The sequence below is a fragment of the Pygocentrus nattereri genome, chromosome 18 (genome assembly GCF_015220715.1).
Source record: "Pygocentrus nattereri isolate fPygNat1 chromosome 18, fPygNat1.pri, whole genome shotgun sequence".
In the NCBI taxonomy this organism is placed as follows: domain Eukaryota; kingdom Metazoa; phylum Chordata; class Actinopteri; order Characiformes; family Serrasalmidae; genus Pygocentrus; species Pygocentrus nattereri.
The window spans coordinates 29,975,497-29,992,961 of record NC_051228.1 but is presented as its reverse complement, the minus strand read 5'-3'; the positions used below and the strand labels follow the sequence as shown (position 1 = coordinate 29,992,961).

The window sequence follows — 17,465 nt, the reverse complement described above, 5'->3', positions numbered from 1 at the left end:
CAAGCCGACACATGACCACAATGGCAGCCTACACACATGTAATGTATTCAGCAGTACTATTTTTAAAAAGGGTCTGTGCTCTTTAAGCATAGCGGATTGCACTTCATGATCTTGCTGATGTGTCATGTGCGTGACACGTCAGCTGTTGTTTTCCAATTAGTGAAATTAGCGAAATGTGACTTAAATCTTGATTCTGATTTAAAGTGTCCTTTAAAAATTTGCATTAATGACTGAAATTTCACACATGCTTCAGAAAAAAGGAGTGATCAAACATCTTTTGTTTGCAGAAACATTTGAAATGCAGAAGAACAGTAAGTTAGCTATAATACTATGAATATAAGTGATTATATTCCATATCGACCTGCCCCATCTACAGCTGGGCAAACACTACACAATTGGTAGCTCGATTTTAACCCTGAATTGCCCTTTCCAACAAATTTGTTAATCCTGAAGTGATTTTAGAGGAGTTGGAAGCGGTCAACAGTGTAGGTGATCTGGTAGTGTGAGAGGGCAAACAAGTCAATCTTTATATCTCCGTTCTAGCTCAGGAGTGATTGGAGGCCTTAAGATATTGTCAAACATGTTTGATTTTTATGACTTAAAACATTCACAAGTGTGAGGTGGTCAGTGATATAACTCGATGAATGAGTGATTCAAGCAACAGCAAATGAGAAAATTAGGGAGAGAGAGAGAGAGAAAAGGTGAAGAGAGATGTCCATGCACTCTGCTGCATGAACAGCAGACTGCAGAGTTAGAGGAGCTGCTTGTTGAGTTCAGGAAAATAATCTCTCTCTTTACTAACCAGCCAGTTTGTAATAAAATATTTCTTCAGCTTGTACTGTGATATCTGTGTTTCAACCTCATATTCATCCCAGGTTTATGTTTTCGCTGTGGTTCTTTTGTGTGCATAAAAGCACAAACAGGTCCAGTCTGGTTTCACTTTGTTTTTCCCAGATTTTCCAGATTCCCAAAGAAAAGCTGCATATGTGTACCTTTTAATAACCTTTTAACCTTGTGTTAAAAGAGAATAATAAAATGAGCTGAAAATGAAACACGTTTGTGGATTCAATACAGTTAAAAAAATAAAAATTCAGTGGAATATGGTACAGTTGTGTTCCCTAACTAAAGGTACTGAAGATGTACACTTGAGGGTACCACCCCAGTGTCCTTTTGGGTATGCCCAGTTTACATGCTTGGATGTCTTCTGTCAGTTGAGTAATTGAATTTATTATGTGTTTTATTGATTTATATATTCATTTGTTTACTGTACAAGCCAGTTATGTGTATCAATATTTCTGCAAATGTGTTTTTTTTTTTTTTTTTTTTTTACATACACAGACCAGCCTGTCTGGCACCAACAACCATACCATGTTCAAAGTCACTTAAATCACCTTTCTCCCCCATTCTGATGCTCGGTCTGCACTTCAGCAAGGTGTCTTGACCACCTCTACATGCCTAAATGCATTGTGTGGTGGCCATGTGGTTGGCTAATTAGCTATTTGTGTTAACAAGCAATTGAACAGGTGTACTTAATATGGTGGCCAGTGAGTGTATAACATGGTTGCGTTACGGTATTTTTGCACTGCATCTTCTTTGTAAAGTATGCTAGGAACTGTGGTGTAGCTCATGGCAAAATGTGCTAATATGAATAGAAAATTAAAATACTTTTGGATAGGATTGTTGGCCTGTGGGTCTTGTGTTTGACAGTTGGGGTCTGTCTGCTGCCAATGTTTAAGAAAGCTTCTCACCACTTCGTAAATCAAGGGGAGTATGGTATCCACCACAGTTCCTGCATCTCCACACATTTTCTATGAGATCCTCCTGCCAATACATGTTATTACTGTCCATTTTTTTTCTTTTTGTTTTTTGCTTAATTTGAACAACAGTTGCTCTTTAGATTATGTGAACATTTCATGTTGGACATAGAAGTAATTTGAAGTCATTTTTAGTTTATTGTTACGTAAACTTACATTAAACATTAAGAACATTTTTGCCCACTCCTGGAACATTACCATGTTGGGTTAGGGTTAGGGTAACACTGTAATTTCTTGATGCAGAATATACTTCACTGAACATTAGTTTTGAGACTTTAGGCCATATTTTAATTTCCTGAGATCTGAGGTAGTGTTTCAGTTAAATTACACAAGGCAGTTAAATAATGCCTAACTCAGGATAGAGTCCTGAGAAAGGAAAGAGGGGGGAGAAAGAGGAACAGCATGATAGAGAGATGACAGAAGAGAGGGAGAAGGATTCTGGGGAGTGAGTGAGAGAGAGAGAGAGAGAGAGAGAGAGAGAGAGAGAGATAAAGGAATGGAAGCTGAGCAGTGGGTGCATCCAGTCACTATGTGTGTGTGAGGCGGACCCTTTGCTCAGTCAGGAGTGAAGCATCTCTTGCCGGCTGGATGTGTGTGCTTTTGCTTTTTCTCGACATCAGTGGTCCTGGAGCTAAAGGCACTCTCTCTCTCGCACTGCTACTGGAATGTCTCCCATTGTGAAAAACCCGGACTGCTTCTCGCCCATGCTCTGCCACTGCAAAGTTGCCTGCCATGACAACACCCTGTCTCTGATGTTCGGATGTAAGGTACGCTTCTGCTCTCGGGGCAGCACTGGAACTCAGATGGCTCCAGCAACTTTTACCAGGCTTTGGAATGACTGTCAGTGCTAGCTACAGTTAGAGGGTGGATAGTGAGATTTGCTGTTGCGTAACGTGGGTTAGTGTATTCCTGGTCAAAGATTTCTTGGCTTTGACTTGTTCATGATCGGCTGTAGTACCATTAATTTTAACCTAGCATGAGAGTAGCCTAACTTGAATGTGTAATAGTAAGAAATGTGATACAAGTTTTTTCTGCTTCACTGTGCTGTATGTTACTATGTCAAAAGGTGATTCTTACTGTATCCTTCATGTACAGCCACTGTGGGTGGTATAGTAGGTGTGTAAAGGGGTGTGTTTTCCTGTCCTCACGTGTAGTTTGTCCAATTATGCGTGTTACACTAAGTCCAGTAGACACCTAGTCTGCACAGCAAGTATATTGCGATTAGTACATGTGTTACCTTCATACATGTTGGATTAAAACATGCATTGTTACCATCTCTTTGTTAGGTGATAGATATTTGATTTGAATCGAAGTGTTCTTTGACATATGTAGCTGCAGTGTGGCTAGCACGTGTGTATTTTAGCTTGTTTATTATGACCTTGAAGCAACAGCGTGGGAGGAACTCCAATGTGCAGTTTTTTCCCTCTACATAGATGCAACAGACCACTCAAAACGTGTTACATTTCAGAGTTTTATTGTTTAGTTTTGCACTAGTCACAAGGCTAATGTAGCTAACAAGCAGTGGAAGCTTAAAGCCGCTGTGCAAAATGATACCTAAATCATCAGACACTTGCCTCAGACCATGTTATCAAATAGACTTGCTTTTGTGGCTTTGGAAACTGTGTATTATATTATTATCTAAAAAAAAAAAAAAGGACAAAACTCAGGCTTTAAGTTCTTACATGGCCAAGGCCCACTGAGCTGAGAATAGCTTAGCCAGTTTGCACTGAATTCCTTGAAGCTACTGAAAAAGGCTGGGATTTTAAGGTATTGAATTGAGTTCTACAGCTACTGTGTTTAGTTACGTGATATTTATTTATCCATTTGTATAGAATTATTGTGTAATACAGTTCCAGGAACCACATAAGCATGTCTGTTTTAGGATATTTAACTTTAAGGTCTGAACTACATGTTTGATGATTTAGGCATGCAGTTTGCATAATGCTAATAGGTAAAATATAAACTTCCATTACTGGTAGCTACATTAGACTAATAGTTTCAATTTACACCATTTTCTCTTTATTCAATTGAAGTCGATCAGTCAAGACATATTAAGTGTTGAAAATGTTCTTGTTTAGTTTTGCGCTAGAGTTAAAAGTCTAATGTGGATAACTAGTAATAAAAGCCTAAAGCAGTCATGTAAAGTCCATGCCTTGATCAGACCTTTAGGGCTCAGCCCACAATTTGATTTACTATACTGGGTTCACAATTCAGTATCACAATATTTGGAGCAAAACCCAAAAGAAGGAAAAATGTAATTTCTTTACTTTTGTAAAAAAAAGTTATTTAGTTATTTGTTGCTTTAATTCTAGTTTACATTACCCACTTGCACAAGCTGTGCACAGCAAAACCCAGTTCTTTTATGTAAATTATTAAGAACTACCACAGTCAATCACAGTAAACATCATTTTAAAGACATGCCAGTATACCTGCCTATACCAGTCAGCTTTGCCAGCTGCCTCAAAATATTATGTAAAGCTTACACAGTGTTTCAACATGATTGGATGCTTCCACAGATTGTTTGCAGAGAGCGAGCATGGGTAGTGCTCTAAACTGTGCTACTCACATCATTGTCAGAGTCGATACACTACTTAATTACAGGAAATATAATCACCTTACTATAAAACTCACTTTGTACTTTGTTACCCTCGACACTAGTAAATGCACAACTTACCAATGACAATAAAGCTGGGAGGCAGGAGGAGTGCTGGAGTGAGTTGTTGATTGGTGCTGATCATTGGGAAATAGTGCAGTTGGATTAGATGGTGTTCTCCACAATGCATTATCACATCTCCACAGTGCATATTGTTACAGTTTTAAATTGCAATATCACTTTGTCACAGCGCTTGTTTGCACCCCGACCAGACATGTCTAAGCTGATTGTCTACATTTGGCATAAGATGGAAATTGTGTAAATTTAGATTTTTGGCCAACCCACTGCTTTAACTGAATTTATTCTGAACTAAAGATAGTCAATAGCCTAGCCTCAGCCTTTGCTATAAATCCCACTTCATCTTTGTGTAAATTGTCTATTTTAAATTGGCCTCTAATTAGAGGCAGAGTGGATAGCAAGACTGCTGGGATGGAACTAGCGATGTTTCCTTCTTCACGGTGTGCTGGAGCTGGAAGGGACTGGGATCTGCACCCTTAACAAGCCACCCTTAGTCTCACAGCCACACATTAGACCTCTGTATGCATGTGTGTATGAGACAGCTAAGTTTCTGTATGTATGAGGATTCATTTTCACTGTAGCCCTGACAAGTACATCTTAGATGCATAAACTAACCCAGAATAAAGCATGCGTTAATACAGAGATGTTTTGCAGGAAATGGACAAGCTTTAGCTTTTCCTGAGCTGCAGAAGAGTGCAGTTTAGCTCCAGGTTCTGCTGTGACCTCCACACTGTACAAGTCAATGCCCTTAACATCAGCTCAGAGACTTACACTGACCTCTTCACGCTACAGCCCATGAGCATATCGAGGTTCAGTACATGTTCAACTAACACTCAAAAATCAGGTTCAAAAAAGGCTCTTTGGAGCGATGCTATAGTAGAACCACTATTGGATTGCTGAATAACCTTTCAATTAATGGTTCTTTAAAGAACCTTTTTAGTAAATGACATGCGAAGTGCTAAGAACATTTTTAAAGCTCACAGTGTAAAACCGATATGCCATTTAAAGAGTTTTCTTAGAACTGCATGTTCAAGCCAAGAACCATTTATTGAGTTTTATTTTTGAGAGTGCAGTGGAATGTAGAACCTGCTGAAGTCAGCATCCTCTTGATAGCACTTTGTTTCTGCTCCGTGTTTTTCTCTGTGGCATGATTTCTTTTTCACTTGGACAGCTTCATTGGCTCCCTGGTCCTTGTATATATATTAGGAGGCTCAGGAAAAGGCGACATTTACATTGATGTTGAAAGTCATTGTTGCATGAAGAGCATGTTATGAAAGCTCTGGAGAGATCATGCTCAAACGTTCACAAAGAAAACCCCAAAGAACATTCTGTAGTCAGTATAGAGATGAACTCAGTATAGAGTATAGAGATTGATGTTAACTCAAATGTAATAAGCTTTCTCTTTCTCTAAATCCTCAGGTACTTACTCTTAGAAAAGAGTTTTGGGCTAACTCTTTTCTAAGCATTTGCATTTAGGTCCACTTACGTTGTTTCTGACCAGTTTCTGACAGCAGGACAACTGCTGGCTAGATATTTTTGATGGCATGCTATTCTTAATGCAGCAGTGACATTGAGGTGACATTGAAGGAATCCCATCAATGCAGCTGCTCATACCAGTGCAACACACACTACCATATCACTGTCATGTTGGTATCAGTCCTGTACTAAGAATAGTGCACCACCTAAATAAATATGCAGCAACAGATGAGCTAAAGTCAGTAATTATATAGTGCCCCTACTATATAATTGACATATTACAGTCATTTTGTTGTTGTTGGAAGAAAACCTTGTATGTCTAAAATGATACCTTGAAAAAATGAAAAAAACATTCTTAACATCTAATTGAAGTTTTTAAAGTAATTTTAGTGTTTCCATTGACTCATAAATCATGAAATGTTCACACATAAAAAAAAAAATTAATGAAAAGACAAAAATGGAAATACAAAGTTTTATTCCGGCACCTTGCTAGTAAAAGGTTGGATCCCCTTTTGCCCTCAGAACTGCCTTAATCTTTCATGGCACACTTTCAACAAGGTGTTGGAAACATTCCTCAGAGATTTTGGTTGGTTATTTGAGTTACTGTTGCTTTTCGATCATCTCTAACCAGTCTGCCCATTCTCCTCTGACCTCTCACATCAACAAGGCATTTCGTCCACACAACTGCCTCCTCTTTTTTGGACCGTTCTCTGTAAACCCTACAGATGGTTGTGTGTGAAAATCCCAGTAGATCAGCAGTTTTTGAAATACTCAGACCAGCCCGTCTGGCAGCAACATCCATGCCATGTTCAAAGTCACTTAAATCCTCTTTCTTCCCCGTTCTGATGCTCGGTTTGCACTTTAGCAAGTTGTCTTGACCACCTCTACATGCCTAAATGCATTGTGTTGCGCCCATGTGATTGGCTAATTAGCTATTTGTGTTAACAAGCAATTGAACCTAATAAAGTGGCCGGTTTGTGTATAGTTCCTTGTGTAAGTACAAGGAAAGTGTACTTAATAAACTGGCAACTCGGGGCGAGCTGTATGCATAGGCACAGATAGAAGCACAGACTTTAATAAATCATGTGAAATATGTAATCAATTACACATGTAATATCTCCAACATTTTGCCCCAATGCATATGCATGGGGAAGAGAAGTGCATTTTGCATTTTTCCATGCACATGACTTCACATATATAGGCTGGTGCATCAGTTTCACACATAACGTGGGGGCAGAATTTGTACAAATTGTGACTGAAACAGGTGCAAAAGGCTTTGTACATTCATCCCTCAGAGTACATCCTACTTAATTACATTTTCATTGTCATTAGTGGGTTTCCAACAGTCAAGGTTTACTGTATCCTTAAGAACAGTCTTCCCAGGACTTGAACTCACTTATTGAAAGCTTTGTACAATTGTTTTTACCCAGAGGGGTTCTGTAGATATTTATATATTTCCTTTGTAAGTTTCCGTTAACATTTGAGGTCAAGTTGAATGATTCTAAATCTGCTTAAAAATCCTTTGGATGTATTTACTTTGCCTTGTAAAGTAGAAATCTGTTGTAGTTATGGCTCCAGCTGCCCAGCCTTCAGTAGTTGTACCTTCAACTTAGCTTGCTGTAATACATTCATTTTGGGCCATGTGTGTGTTTTAATGTCTGTTTTGCCCGCTGACCCTTTGAGCTCACAGATTTCCCTGCCAAATGCTGAGGCAGCCAGAGGGGCGGAGCTTTAGAGGAACTTTTTTTTTTCCTGTTTGTGTAGATTCCAAAGGCACAGATATTTACTTGACTGGTCCTCAGTTTACTGATTAGCCCTCAAAATGTTTGTTCTGTGATTACAGCATGCATACTGCGTGATTCTATATGCTCATGTGTGCTCGTGTAAGTTGAGGATGTCCGTTTACCCTGTGGAGGATGAAGGCAGAAGAGGGCGGGCTCTGGACTGCCTTTCTTTAACCCTCTATCCATCTGTGAGCTGAGTGGAGTCACGCGTAATGATGAGGACGAGGATGATGATGACGAGTAGAGCGTATACTAAGCTGCAGAAAAGGGGTCAGTGCACACAATCGCATGGAGATTCCACACAATCCTACACAGAGCCTAGAGCCATGCCACCTCACATTGCCATCTCCTCTCAACTCAGAGAGAGAGAGAGAGAAGGAAGAGGAGGGGTGAAGGAATGCTTAAGAGCAGAAGAACACAGGGTGGAAACAGGACACATAAACACACAAACCAAATACTTATTCCTTAAGCTAACACGTCCCAGTCATTCACTTTAACAAGCTTCTTTGCTACTGAAGGCCAATTCATACATATATGCTGAGTCTACACTTGCATAATTTTACTGTGTTAAAGGGGATTCTCTACTGGAAATCCTAAAAAGGGCTGAACTTGGCTCAGTGTGACTTCTGGATAACAGTCAATAGTCTTGCCTAAAGTATAACTACAGTAAAACGTCTGGCGGAAATGTCAAACCCCACCACAGTGTTTTTCTCAGAAGCCATCTTGGCACATTTGGCCTTCTCTTGTCTAGGATTTCGTAATGTTGTTTCACAGATAAGGCTGCACAATACATCTCTGGCTTTTTGCATATGTTTTTTTTTTATGCAGACACGTTTACAGTTTAATAGTAATAACAAAAAATAGGAAATTTGGCTGAAAAAAACAGGAAAAATCTAACAGTAAATAAAAACAGTTTAAATAAAATAACTTGCTAAAAACGGCTTCTAAAACACAGAACTGTTGGTCTTCCACGGCACTGAATTCCAATATTTTTCTTTGTTCTTTCACACTGACATTGGTGCCGTTAGTGTGCTAGCAGAGACTTTTCTCTCTGCTTCTACTGTTTTGCTGTATTCTGCATGTTGAGCAGGATGTTGTGTTTATAGTAAAATCAGACCTGTAGTGGACAGGTTCTTGAGTGTTGTACCACCGCTTGATACTTGAGATTGTACATCGCTTGTGCAAGGTCTGCAGCAGAAACAAAAAAATAATTCCACGCAGCCAACGTTTTCACTGTGCTGCTGCTGCTTTACAGTGTCTGTGCTGACCAGTGACAGAGAGTGAAGTGTTTTAAATCACATTTAAGATTTTTGCTACCATTAAAATTATTTGTGAAGTCTTAAATGTTGACACTTCATTGCATAACCATTTAATTTTTGTTTTGTTGTTTTTCTCTTTCGGCCAAACACCAGAAGTGACCAACCACAGACAAATCACAGGCGTTCTTTGGTTGTCTGGATGAATGTAATCCTCAAGTCACAGACCGCATTGAAAATCTGGGTGTTTTTTTCAGTTAAATCTGAAAACAAATGACAGGGTTTTAGAATTTTGAAAGATTTTAAGCAAAAAATGTCATGACAAGTAAAATGAAGAATAAATATTCAGGATGCTGCAGTATTTTTAGGTCATTATTCACATTTTAGCAAATTTGTTACAATATTAAGACTTAAGTGTTTTTTAGTCTTATTACTTCAACTGGAGATCGTGGTCAGATGACTCCCAGGTGGATCTGATCCATCATACTACAAAAATATGCCATCATTAAAGCAAAAGGGGAACATATTAAATATATGTAAGAATTTCTGTGATTAATGCAAATATTTCAAAGATTTTGCTTTTCACTCAAAGCATTACACAGATCATATAATTTATAATGAAAAGTGTATTATTACCCCCCATCGACCCACCACCAATGGGAGGGGCAGTAGTAGGGGTTCGGTGCTTTGTGGATCAGGCAGTGTCTGAAGGCGTGAGCCTTGGCGTTCTGATCCTCGGGTGCTGAAACTGGCTTTTGGAACTTGGAATGTTACCTCACTGGTGGGGAAGGAGCCTGAGTTGGTGTGCGAGGTTGAGAGATACCGGCTACATATAGTCGGGCTCACCTCAACACACAGCTTGGGCTCTGGGTACAATCTCCTTGAGGGGGGCTGGACTTTATTCTTTTCTGGAGTTGCAGGTGTGGACTTTCTCATAGCCCCTCGACTCGGCGCCTGTATGTTGGGGTTTTCTCCGGTGGACGAGAGGGTAGCTTCCCTACGCCTTCGGGTTGGGGAACGGGTCCTGACTGTTGTCTGTGCTTACGCACCGAACAGCAATTCAGAGTACCCAGCCTTCTTGGAGTCCTTGGGAAGTGTGCTTGAAAGTGCTCCTCCTGGAGACTCTATTGTCCTACTGAGGGACTTCAACGCTCATGTGGGCAATGACAGTGAGACCTGAAGGCGTGTGATTGGGAGGAATGGCCTCTCTGATCTGAACCCGAGTGGTGTTCAGTTTTTGGACTTCTGTGCAAACCACAGTTTGTCCCTCACGAACACCATGTTTGAACACAAGGATGTCCATAAGTACATATGGTGCCAGGACACTCTAGGCCGCAGTTTAATGATTGACTTTGTAGTCGTGTCATCGGACTTGCGGCCATGTGTTTTGGACACTCGGGTAAAGACAGGAGCTGAGCTGTCAACCAATCACCACCTGGTGGTGAGTTGGATCAGGTGGTGAGGGAAGATGCTGGTGTCTGGACTCTCCCTTAGAGATAGGGTGAGAAGTTCGGTCATCCGGGAGGGACTCGAGAGGAGCCAGCTGAGGTGGTTCGGGCATCTGGTTAGATGCCTCGGGAGGTGTCACAGGCAAGTTCACCCGGGAGGAGACCCCGGGAAAGACCCAGGACACGCTGACGTGACTATATTGCCCAGCTGGCCTGGGAGCGCCTCGGAATCCCCCCAGGGAGCTAGTGGAAGTGGCTGGGGAAAGGGAGGTCTGGGCCTCATTGCTTAGGATGCTGCCCCCACGACCCGAACCCTAGAAAAGTGGAAGATAATGGATGGATGGATGGATGGATGGATGGATGGATGGATGGATGGATGGATGGATGGATGGATGGAAGTGTATTATTAATATTTACCATTATTACTAGTGATCTAAGACTTTTGTACCCCACTATAAATAGTTCAGGTTATAAGGAATGCAGGTCTTTAACAGGGGTGACAACAAGGGCTGCAGTATGTTGCACTGTATTTGTTTTATGATATTTTATTCATATCATGCAGAACTAACCGGAATACTGAACTGTTTTCTCAATTCACTCTTGTTTAGAAATGACAGTGACTCTTCACACTGTGTGAACATTTAATGATGAATAGACCAGTAAAATGGTCCAATGTGTATTGGAATAAAGTCTTGATGCATTAACTTGTATGCATTTATGTGGAAATTATGTGGACAATTTATTCAAATACATGTTTTTTCCAGTATATAGTGAGGATTGGTGACTTGGCGGTTTGCCTATGTGTGTGTGAATGGATTACAGTTGTGTTCATATGTGTGTTATCAGCAGTCTCACAGAGAGGAGAGTTGCCCTGAGGCTGTGTGGCTGTATCGAGGGCTTGCTCATAGAATGGCCATCAAGGAACTGTGAGTCACTCCATGCTGCTTTAGAGGCCAGCTGTTTGCACAAAACTCTCCACGTGTAGCAGAAGCTCAGTATTCCTTCAAGAGTGCACTACTGTTGACCTCTCACACTCTTGCACACACAGGTACAGTCATATGCATATGTGAAAATAAATTATTCGAATGATCCATACGCTATCCACAGAGAACAGTTATATATGGAAACTTTCTGCCGATTTTAGGACGCAATTTTTTTATCTGCTGAGTTCATCATATTGGTGAAAAACAAAATGTAAAATTTATAATGTGGAATAACTTTTGCACAGGCCACATTTTATATTTTATTTTTACCCAATATGTTAAATTCAGCTAATGAACAGAAATTGTGCATTTAAACATGGAGCAGTGTTCGATGTAGAAGAAGTGTATTTATTGTCATCTAGAAAATCAACAAAGCATGTAGTTTAATTTGAACATTTGTACCCAAACTGTACAAAGAAGTTCTTTTTGATACAATTTTATATCAGACATATATAAAATAATGTTCAGCGATATGGCAACACTCACAGTACAATCACAATACTTGAAGACAGTTTCACAATATGTATTGCAGTATCTAATTTTTCTGTGATTTGCAAAGAATTTGGAAGAGTCCAAATGCATCATGCAGTATTGTTTTATTAGATTCAGCCTAAAATCAGAATTGATAAAAAAAAAAAAGGTCATATTAGTCATGATTCATAATATTAAAAATGTGTTTTCCTTTAATCTTTGATCAAACGGTAGTTACTTTTACTTGCCTCTAAAACGTCTTTTGAACGCCAAGTATGTCACTGCAGCGGAAGTTGGAGAAAAAAGTAATAATAATATCATCATGTTTAGCCTCCCTCTCCCACCACCGTCCATGTATCATCACCTTCAACAAACACGTCATGGAACGAAAATGTGTTGTGCTTTAAAAAGCCTTTGTAAAACTGTAAGAGTAATGATTTTGTCCTTGTTTGTTTGTTTCTTTTTTTAATTGAGTGTTTGAATTCATAATGACTTAATGGAATGACATCCAATCAGCTACTCGTTCCTTTGCAGTTAGGCTGCACTAATTGTCCGTTACAGGTTCTCTATAATTGGTCTTAATCTGTCTGTTTTATGGTACATGCAGTTGTTTGGTCTTGTACAAGTACTGATGATACTCAAGTTGAAACTTTACAAGAGAAGGAAAAAACATTCTTAACCTGGAAATGAATGTGACGATATTTTTCCTCCAATTAATTTGGACCATTTCTTTCGTCCGTTCAGTATTATGCAGTATTATGCAAAGGATAGCTGCAGTTTTCAAATTATTTAAACAAATGAGAAATGACCCACAAATTAAAAATAAGAAGCATCTTCTAAGCCTAATCCTAAACCTAACCCTAATCTTAACCTTTGCCCTTTCCGTTTTAAAAAGCACTTTACATTGATTGGGCCATCTCATTGGTTCCTACATGATTAACCCTGTTGTTTTCTAGTTTGCCTGCAAAGTCATGTCATGTAAGAGAAACACACACACACACACACACACACACACACACACACACACACACACACACACACACACACACACACACACACACACACACACGTATATATATTTACAGTAGTTCAGGTTGTTCTGGCTCCAGCACGCTCTTCTTTCTCTTAACTAAGAGCACTCTGCCGCAAGGCTAAAGCCTTACTCTGCACTGTGCTCATTGAAAATGGCCTGCATATGCCACGGTTATGGGCTTATAATTGAATTTGTAGCGTCGTAGCGTCCGATTGCATTTCCTTCTCTGCAGTACACGAACAAATGTGTCTCCCTAATGAGTTGAAACCTGGAGTATAAATAGTCTCGTTCCCCTGCCTCCCCCCACCCCCCGAAGCCCTCATTAAGGATACTCATTTTCCTAAAACAAAAGGACATTTTAAACAGCTGTCATATGGGCTTTCCTTTCCCGCCGTGAGCGCTAATCACTCACGGATAACGTATACAGCAGCAGCGTGAGTGCCCTGTTTTACTATTTTGTTTAAATGTATTTGCATAATTACAATATAATTACACAGTTTACATTTACATTTACATTAGAATTACATTCTGCACTGACAGGTTTGCATCTGCTTTTTCAACTTCTATTTGTTTTGATGTTAAAAAAATGGCAGAAACATGCAAAATGTGAAGGAGGTTTCTATCAGCAAAACATTCATAGGCATAACAATAACTTTTCATTAGAAGTTTCTGTCACCTCTTCTACTTATAAGTAAAGATGTAGCACCAGTTGAGAGTTCAGAATCCACACTTTCTAGAGAAAGGCTCTGCTTGTTGCTGTGAATTACAAGTTAGACATAATGAAACAAAATACAAGAAGTCTTTTGAGTGTTTCCATTCAGCACTAATGGTGCTTTCATAGATGTGCAAGTTACCCACTAATACACCCCCATACCATGACAGACGCTGGCTTTGAAAATTTGTGCTAGTAATGATCTGGATGGTCCTATTTTTTCTTTGACCCAGAGAACACAATATCCATTATTTCCATAAACAGGGGTTGAAGGGCTGACTCAAACCACAGTGCACATTTCTGCATCGGTGCACTTTAGATGAGCTTGAGCACAGAGCTGTTGGCAGCATTTTTGGATGCTCTGATTGGTGAGCTCACTCACTTTATTGTGATTGGTCAACCTCCAGAGCTGGTCCACCCCCTATACATTAAGTCCCTGTCTTGCAGTCTGCAGACAAACCCTTCTCTCCTGAGCAGCTGTAAACACCAGCATGGCAATTGTTCCAATGGCATTGGTTCTGTCATATCAGTTTGAGCCAGAGTCTAATTCTGAAAATCAGGTCAGCATCTTCTCATCACAGCTACAAAACTGATCAAACTCTTCACAGCTTCCAGTAGTTGCTGTTCATTACGCTCGGGTGAACCAAACTTGCCAGTAGGCGGGCAATGGGGATTGTGTTTTGAGATTGCATCATAATGTAACAAAGGAAGAAGGCTGTAATTTTGATGAGCCATTTAAGGGAGCTTAGAAAAATGGTTTCTCTTCTGCTCTGTAACTTTGCAGACCATTTACATGAATAACGGAAAAGCTGAGATTTCTCCAGATTCCCAGAATCTTTTGATGATGTTACGTGCTTTAGAGGGTGAAATACCTGCAGTCCTTGCGATCCCTGGCTGAAGAACATTATTTTGAAACTTGTGGGGCAGTCGTGGGCTGGAGGTTAGGGATCCAGCCTCATGACCGGAAGGTCGCCGGTTCGATCTCCAGAGCCGACAGCACATGACTGAGGTGTCCTTGAGCAAGACACCTAACCCCCAACTGCTCCCTGGGCGTTGTGGATTGGGCTGCCCACCGCTCCGGGCAAGTGTGCTCACTTCCCCCTAGTGTGTGTGTGCTCACTAGTGTGTATGTGGTGTTTCACTTCACGGATGGGTTAAATGCGGAGTTTAAATTTCCCCATTGTGGGACTAATAAGGGACACTTAATCTGAATCTTAAGATTTAGCTGGTAAAGAATTTTTGGATTTTTGGCACCTTTCTTGAATTCTCATGTTATTTTCAAGCTTGATTGCATCACCTGTTTAAGATGTTTTTGAATATTTAACACTATTTCTAGTCTTAGATTGTCTCTGTCCCAACTCAGTTTTGGAATGTATTGAAGGCCTCAATTTCAAAATGGACATATATTTACAAAAACACTGACGTGGATAAGATAAAACATTAAATATTTGCTACTTTGTATTGCTTTTGTTTAAATACAGGTCAAAATATAGTATAAATGGAAATGGTATCAATGTAAATTGTGTTGAACTTAGTTTGTTGTGACAAAAAAAACAAAAGTGTAGTACATGCTGTACATGGCAACTAAACATTATTCTGATTCTGATGTTTGGTTTTGCACATATGTTTGTGTTGTATGTGTGAGTGGGTTTGAGTCTGTCATAATTGTAAATAGTAGCATCTGTGGCAAGGACACCCAACAGTGAGTCATATTAGAGTAGAAACCCCCACCTTTTCTCTGTGTCTGTTTTCAGAATCTCACTCTGTTCCTGCATCTAATTCAATGCCTGTATTTGTCTTTCTGTAGCATGCACAAGTGTAGATGGAGAAAGAGTAAAGGGGATTTATCAACATATCAGCATAATTCAGTCATTGAGAAGTCATTCAGAGTGGTTTGGTGCGAATGGCAGATGCCGACTCAGACTCCTTTACAGTGGTGATGATAGGAAAGGTTTGTGTTGTCTACAATGTAAATATAGCCATTAAACCAGTAAACCTACCCATGCCTTCTGAGTCTATATATGTAATGTTAAAATAGTGGTAAATCTGAAAATAAGTTTTCTTTGGGTATTAATCTGCATTACACCATGCATGTAACCTTCCATCAAGAATACATTTTACAACCTTGCATCAGAACTATTGTAAACCAGGCATCAGGCTTTAGTAATTTTCTGCCATGAGGCACTGAACATTTTGGAAGTCAGGTTCCTATCACTGCCATTGTGAACATTCCTGACTTGGTAAGTTTCTCTAGAATGGAGCATTTCACATCAGACAACTGTGAATGACTATGTTTACATTTTAACCATTAACTGTGTAGAAATTTTTAAAAAGCTACGGAATTCCCCTTTTTAATGCAACAGCTTGATTATGAATGCAAGCTACAGGACACCAGTTGCATGATGTGTTTCCATAATGCTAAATCATAATTGTATGCATTTTTTAAATTTTCTGCTCATTTAATCCCAAGACTCTGGATATGAGTAGGGAATGTATCTGACTGTTAACACACTCCGCTACAAGCACTGGACTACAAGTGGAACTGAAGACTGTAAGACTGTGTGTCTGATGAGAGGGTAGTAGAAAATTGATTAAGCTGAAATCCACTGCAACCTGCCTGTGGAAGACTTTAATCCAGTAATATGCTTCATAGAGGTCTCTAAGAGATACCTTTTATCTCCCTTCTGTGCTCCTTAGAAACTTTAACTCCTTAAACTCTCAGCTATTGTTCATTTATTGTTTTCTATTATGGCTTATTGTCCACTAACTACTATGCATTATTCAGTATTTGAGTACTTGAGGTGTCAAGCCTTCAAGAAATCAAGAAGGATGATACAAACAGGCACTTGTGGCTTCTTTGCTCACTGTTAAAACTGATTTTGTACAGCTACTAACATTACAAATTGTATGGAAAGGAGACGCTTTTTACCTGTCATATACTGAGAGGTCGAAAATGATTAAAAAACCCAATCTTCCCCCAACTAAGCTGCAAAACAGTCCGTTTTTAAATTCACTCTTTTATGATGTTATGAAATCAAGGCATGTAGCTGACATAGATCTGAGATCTAATATGATTCCTGAATAAGCAATTCTTTGATCATAATATCAGTATTATATTCTTTCTTTTTCCTGTTTTCCTTGCACTTTATCCTTTTATCCTTCTTAACTTTTTGCGAAGAGAGATCAGGTACATGTTGAAAATGTTTAGGTAACCATTACCTGAATACGGTCACAGTAATACCTCCTCTGAAGGGAACTGTGAAAGAGAGTCTGATTCAGAGAGCGAGAGCTGTGCTTAGTTCAATAAAGGAGCATTATTCAGAGGAGGGCACAATAGAGACTTTAAATAGGGGAGATCCCACTGTACAACTTGCCTCTTATTGAAAACCCCTTAGACTTTACACCTCCACCAGTAATTACTCTCTATTCACCCCATTCAGCTCTGCACTCATATACATATAATAACTGCAGTCTAATGTTCTGTTCATGTGTAAAATAACACACAGCAGGTCTCTTTTGAATGAGGTATTCTAGGCTTTTATTATATTTGACCATGATCTGACTCTGTTGCATGCTTGATTAGTAGGTTAGAGCAGAATGGGCTTTTATGAATGACCATACAAAAGTAGATTCAGTGTGCCTTTTGATTTTGTTGTCACAATTAGATTTTTTGTTTCCTTCTTTGCTTGTTGTAATACAACACTGATTCACAAAGAATTGGCTTTATTTAATAAAATATTTAGCCAGAAAATATACTAGTTAATATTTGTGTCCTGCTGTTATGTGTAGTTGCATGCAAAGTTTGAATACTCCTGGA

The 17,465-nt window shown here is 39.5% G+C and overlaps 1 protein-coding gene across 28 annotated transcripts in view; it reads left to right on the top strand.

The window, feature by feature from the left end:
• The window catches only part of dlg2 (discs, large homolog 2 (Drosophila)), a 355,760-nt gene that overhangs the window by 123,888 nt on the left and 214,407 nt on the right, over positions 1–17,465 (top strand). Inside the window, exon 1 of one of the 28 annotated variants that reach the window (XM_037547054.1) lies at positions 2,460–2,581. The exons of the other annotated variants lie outside the window; for them this stretch is intronic. Coding sequence (XP_037402951.1) covers positions 2,480–2,581 — 102 coding nt within the window. The 5' untranslated portion in view covers positions 2,460–2,479. Of the gene's footprint in view, positions 1–2,459; positions 2,582–17,465 lie in introns of those variants that run through there. 28 annotated transcript variants of the gene reach the window in all.